Consider the following 6,050-nt stretch of genomic DNA (forward strand, 5'->3'; position numbering starts at 1 on the left):
TCAGCTGCACCCCTCCACCCTGTCCACCCTCCGGATGATCAGCTGCACCCCCTCCACCCTCGTCCACCCTCTGGATGGTCAACTGCACCCCATCACCCTGTCCACCCTCGATTTTCAGCTCCACCGCCCACCCATCATTTCAGGGAGCACCACCTGCACCATATACACACTGAGGGTCTCTACACCCCGCTCACCAGGCCCCCCAGGACCACACTCATCCTTCACTACCGACCCAGGGCACGGATGGTACGCAGGAGAATTTGTTATGTTGAAGTAAGTGGAGGTGAGCGTGCCTTCTGTGCGTGCAGCTGTCAAGGGTGACTGGGTGGATCTAAGAGCGTGAGGCTGGCCTTGTAACCCTCTCAGAGGCTCTGACACCCTGAACTGGGGCGGGGGCACACTCACCCAGCAGGGAAGACCACTGTGCAGGGGGCCGGAACAGAGGGTATTGCTTGGGGAAGGCTGTCTGGCTCCACTTGCCCGTGAAGGTGATGCTATATCTGGCGAGGTGCCGGGCAGCACAGCCAGAGGTGGCCGCCAGGGATAGTCTGGCCACGGAGCCCAGTGTGGCCAGGAGGAGGGCCCAGGTGGTGGCAGGCCGACAGGTCTCCATCACCTGCAAGCAGAGAAGTGTCACACGCTGGCTCCTCCTGTCCCCAGACGTTGCCTGTATGTGGATAGCAAGAGGGCACCAGGTGATTCATTGGAGTGAAGTGCACTCAGGACACCTCCCCTTGCTCCCACAGATGCCTCTGGTGGCATCTCAGCACCTATCAGCAGGACAAGTCCCATCAGTGCGGCTGGCAGACAGTTCTTCAGCCACAGGGGGGTCCTGGTCCTCTGTGATGACCAGGGCACTTGCTCAGGGTCTCGGCACCCTGTGACTGCCAGGGCTCCCCTACCCTGGACCCAGGTACACTTACTGCCAGGGCGCCCCTGCCCTGGACCCAGGCACACTGACTGCCAGGATGTCTGTACCCAGGATCCCAACACTCTGACTGCCAAGGTTCCTGTGCCCAGGATCCTGGTACCTGTGACTGACAGGCCCCCCCTGCTCCACTCTGTGACTGCCAGGGCGCCCCTGCCCAGGATCCCGGCACACTGTCAGGGCAACTCCGTCCAGGATCCCTGCACACTGGCTGGGTGCCCATGCCTGGGATTCTGGCATTCTATGGCTGCCAGGGTGCCTCTGCCCTGGTTTCCAGCACACTAACTGCCAGGGCTCCCCTGTCCAGGATCCCGGCACATTAACTGCTAGGGCTCCCCTACCCTGGATTCTGGCCCACTGACTGCCAGGGTGCCCCTGCCCAGGATCCCTGCACACTGGCTGGGCGCCCATGCCCGGGATCCTGGCACTCTCTGCCAGGGCGCCCCTGCCCTGGATTCTGGCACCCTGACTGCCAGGGTTTCCCTGCCCAGGATCCCGGCACATTAACTGCTAGGGCTCCCCTACCCTGGATTCTGGCCCACTGACTGCCAGGGTGCCCCTGCCCAGGATCCCTGCACACTGGCTGGGCGCCCATACCCGGGATCCTGCCACTCTCTGACTGCCAGGGCGCCCCTGCCCTGGATTCTGGCACCCTGACTGCCAGGGTTTCCCTGCCCAGGATCCCGGCACCCTATGACTGCCAGGGCGCCTCTGCCCAGGATCTCTGCACACTGGCCGGGCATCCGTGCCCGGGATCGTGGGCTCCAGCTGCTCTGGGCAGCTCTGAGGAGGTCTCCAGGAGTCCACAAGGTGTGCGGCTCTGTGCCCCGCTGCTGTGGATGGCTCTGAGTCCTCAGAGCACAGCAGGACAGCTTCGTCCCCAGGGAGGCCAGCTCACAGCTCGACAGTGGCTGTTCCTGGGGGGGGTGTCTCCTCCCCTCCAGGGCGTTGCAGGTTTCTGATGTGGAGGTTCCCACTGTGGGCCTGTGACGCTTGGGGTGGACATGTACAGGTACTCACCGACCTGGAGCTGCAGGACAGCCTGCCCGGGGCTAGTGTGAGCAGGGAGCCCTGTGTCTCTGGTTGTGGAGGGATGGATGACCCCAGGCTCTGAGGCTGCAGCCCTCTGCTCCAGAGGGGCTGGGAAGGTCCTTCCCTGGCAGCCCTGGTGTGAGTCTGTGAATGCTGACTGGCCCGCCACCACAGGCCGCCTCCCAGCGCTCAGCCAGCCCCTCGAGTGTGGAGGGCAGGGCCGCTTCTTCTTGGAGCTCACTCCCCTCCCTCTGCCCCTGCCCCCGCCGCACCCCTTTCTTTGTCTTCTCTTCCTGTCTTCTCCCCACTCCTTCCCCGCCTTCGGCCTGCCTCCTCTCCCTTTGTGGGGCGACTCTGTGCTCCTAGACAGTGCTGGCCCGGCCCCTCCGTGCACAGTCTGAACGTGAGCCAAGCCTCACACCTTTCCAGGCAGGGCGGAACCTGGCCGGCCAGCTATATCCACGGCCTGACGTCAGCTGAAGTGTTGGCTGTGGGTCGGGACAACGGCCAGGGGCTGCCAGCTGGGGCACCTCTGGCCTTTGAGGTTCTGAGCTTCAGCCAGCCCGTCAAATATAGCTGCCTATTTCCCACCATGGCTGGTCACCCCCCAGGAGTGGCTTTGCAAACAGCACTCCCCAGACGCCGTCCTGACGCCACCCACTCCCTTTTTGGACCCTGCCACATCTGGGACGATGAGATGATGAGTCGAGGGTGTTGGTGATGAACAGAAGAAAGGGGAGCTGTTCTCCCTCTTGGCCAGGCTGCAGATGGCTGCTGGGGCAGGCCTGCCCTCTGGGAGCTCACCCTGGGCACCAGGCACCCCGAGGAGGACTGCTGGGGCCTCGCATCGCCCCCTCCCTTCAGTAGAGCTGCTGGGGAGCTTGGCATGTGACGTTTATCACTGTAAAGTTCATCTCTGCTCAGTGTCAGGAAGGCTTTCTAGCGTTCATGGTCGTGGAACCTCCGACCTGGGGAGGGTGGTTGACAGTTTGGTGCTCAACAGCGCTCATAGCTCATCAGAAGCACCCAGGGAGCGTTTAGACTCAACAAAGAAAAAGGGCAACAGTCTCATTTTAGAGCTATGTTAATGTTTTCCATCTTAAAAAGGAGATAGGAAGTAAATACAGCCAACAGGGATGGGCCACGGTCAAGTTCACTTGTATGCAGCCCTTAGACTGTCTTCGGGCAAAGGAGCCCACTCTACACCACGGCCACGGGCAATGGAGCCCACGTCTACACCACAACCACGGGCAAAGGAACCCACGTCTATACCACAGTCACGGGCAAAGGAGCCCACGTCTACACCACAGCCACGGGCAAAGGAGCCCACGTCTACACCACAGCCACGGGAAAAGGAGCCCAGTCTATACCACAACCACGGGCACAGGAGCCCACGTCTACACCACAGCCATGGGCAAAGGATCCACTGTGTACACCACAACCACGGGCAAAGGAGCCCACGTCTACACCACAGCTACGGGCAGAGGAGCCCACGTCTACACCACAGCTACGGGCAGAGGAGCCCACGTCTACACCACAGCCACGGGCAAAGGGTCCCACGTCTACACCACAGCCATGGGCAGAGGATCCCAAGTCTACACCACAGCCATGGGGAGATTCACTCTGAGTGCAGTGCTTAGACCGTCCTCGGGCTAGAGACAGAAACGAATCTGTGGTTCTGACTTCCTGACCACAGGACTCTCTTTGTTCCCTTAAAAGTTGTGGCGTCCTCCAAGGAAGCTTTATTTATGTGTGCGCACTGGTAATGACCTCATTAGAACGAATAAGAAAGGTTTTGAATATTTACTGGTTTTCTTAAGGTATGAACCCACTATATTTTAACACAGTTAATATAATGTTCAGTGGGGGAGGGGGAAATCTTTATTTCCCAGAATTGAAAAACAAACCAAGACAGTGAGACGACAGTACCGTTGGGATTGGTGTCAGTGAGGTGCCTTGTGACGTCACAACGCTTCACCGGCTGCCTCTCGTGGGACCATGCAGAGCTCTCAGCAATACCCATTATCAACGTTAATAATAAAATCATGAGTGACAGACAACGCAGCGGCGCAGGATGGCAAAATATAGTGATACATTAAGTATAGTATTTCTCAGAACACATGTTATTGTTATGTGCCATCGAGTCGCCTGCGACTCATAGTGACCCTATGTACAACAGCCCTAAACCCTGCTCTATCCTGTGCCAATCTCACTGTCTCTGACACACCTACCACCATTACCTTAGTCACTGAAACAATCCACCTCGTAGAGAGTCTTCCCCTCCAGTTCTGTCCCTCTACCCTCCCAAGCATGTTTTTCTACAAGGATTGGTTGCTTCTTATCACATGTTTATGTCTGACAAAGCTTCAGAATCCTTGCCTCCAAGGAGCAGCCTGGTTTAACCCTCTCCAGGATGAATCTGTTCATTTTCTTAACAGTTCATGGTATATCCAATACTCTTCTCCAATACCACGGTTCAAAGGCATCAGTTTTCCTTCTATCCTCCCTAGTCATTGTCCAGCTCTCTGACACATAGCAAGTGATTGCAAGGACCATGGCCTGTAGCAGGTGCACCTTAGTCTCCAGAGAGACACCACTGCTCTTCAATACTTTGGACATGTCCCTGACAGCAGACTTTCCCATTGCAATATGTCTTTTAATTTCCTGGCTGCTAGTGCCAAGAGTGTTGACTGTGGAGCCAAGCAAACTAAAACTGTTAACAATGTCAACTTCTTCACCATCCATCCTGATGCTGTCAATTGGTCCTGTAGTGAGAATCTTTGTCTCCTTGACATTAAGCCTCAATCCATATTGAAGGCTGCAGTCTTTGACCTTCTGCAGCAAGTGCATCAGGTCCTCCTCAGTTTCACCAAGCAGGGTGGTGTCATCTGCATACTACACAGATTGTTGATGAGTCTTCCCCCAATCCCGAGGCCACACTTCTCCTCATAGAGCCAGCCTCCAGATAATCTGTTCTGCGTACAGGTTGGAAACGTATAGAGATAGGACACATCCCTGTCGTACACCCTTCCCAATTTTGAACCATGCAGTGTTTCCTTGCCCTGTTCTGACAACTGCCTCCTGGTCCAAGGAGGTTTCATATTAGCATGATCAAGTGTTCAATGTACAGAGCACATGGATAATAAAATTATTTTGTAAAACCTTTCCTTGTGCTTTGGCTTCTCTGCACTCCCATGCCATATTCAGAGTTTCTTCTGACATCCATTTTGGTCTTTTCTTCCTCCTCTGTCTTTGTAATGACCGTTGGCACTCTTCCTGGATGATACCCTTGATACCACCCCACAGCTTGTTAGGTCTTCGCCCATTAGAGTTCAAGGCCTCACATCTGTTCCTGAGATCGTTCTGAAATTCAGGTGGGATAGACTCAAAGTCATATTTTGGTTCCCGTGGACTTGGTTAAACTTTCCTCAGCTTCAACTTGAACTTGCATATGAGTAGTTGGTGATCTGTTCCTCAATCGGCTCCAGGCCTAGTTTTCACAGCTGAGACTGAGCTTCTCCAGCGGTTCTTGCCGCAGATGTAATCAATCTGATTCCTATGCATACCATCCAGTGAAATCCATGTGTATAACCTGCATTTATGTTTCTTATAAAATGTATTTGCAATGAGTAAGTCATTGTGCAAAATTAAATCATTCTCCAGCTTCATTTCTGTCACCGAGTCCATGTTTTCCGATACTAAATGAGCTGAATAGAAGATTCCAAAAGGCAGTGCGGGATGACAAAGCAAAATATTACAATGAAATGTACAAGGAGCTGGACTCAGAAAATCAAAAGCACTGAACTCACTCAGCATTTCTTAAGCTCAAGGAACTGAAGAACAAATTCAAACCTCAAGTTGCTATAATCAAGGATGCTTTCAGCAGAATATTAAGTAACCCAGGAAGTATTAAGAGAAGATGGAAATAATATACTAAGTCACTGGATCGAAAGGAATTGGCAGACACAAAAGAATTTAATGAATAACATACGAGCAAGAACCTATGGTGATGAAAGTTCAAGCTGCTTTGAAGGAAATAGCGAAAAATAAGGCCCCAGGAATAGATGGTATACCAATTGATGTATTTCAG

At 54.2% G+C, this 6,050-nt stretch overlaps 1 protein-coding gene across 1 annotated transcript in view; it reads right to left on the bottom strand.

Moving 5' to 3' along the window:
* Nucleotides 1–2,848, bottom strand: part of LOC102870582 (spondin-2-like) — an 8,213-nt gene extending 5,365 nt beyond the window's left edge. Inside the window, exons 1-3 of the mRNA XM_006893647.1 lie at nucleotides 2,765–2,848; nucleotides 406–616; nucleotides 229–308 (exon numbers count right to left, since the gene is read on the bottom strand). Of these exons, the coding sequence (XP_006893709.1) occupies nucleotides 229–308; nucleotides 406–616; nucleotides 2,765–2,848 (375 nt within the window). The remainder of the gene's footprint in view (nucleotides 1–228; nucleotides 309–405; nucleotides 617–2,764) is intronic.
* Between the last annotated feature and the right edge of the window lie 3,202 nt (nucleotides 2,849–6,050).

The sequence above is a fragment of the Elephantulus edwardii genome, unplaced genomic scaffold, assembly GCF_000299155.1.
Source record: "Elephantulus edwardii isolate Elephantulus edwardi_28Jun2011 unplaced genomic scaffold, EleEdw1.0 scaffold00129, whole genome shotgun sequence".
Classification (NCBI taxonomy): Eukaryota; Metazoa; Chordata; class Mammalia; order Macroscelidea; family Macroscelididae; genus Elephantulus; species Elephantulus edwardii.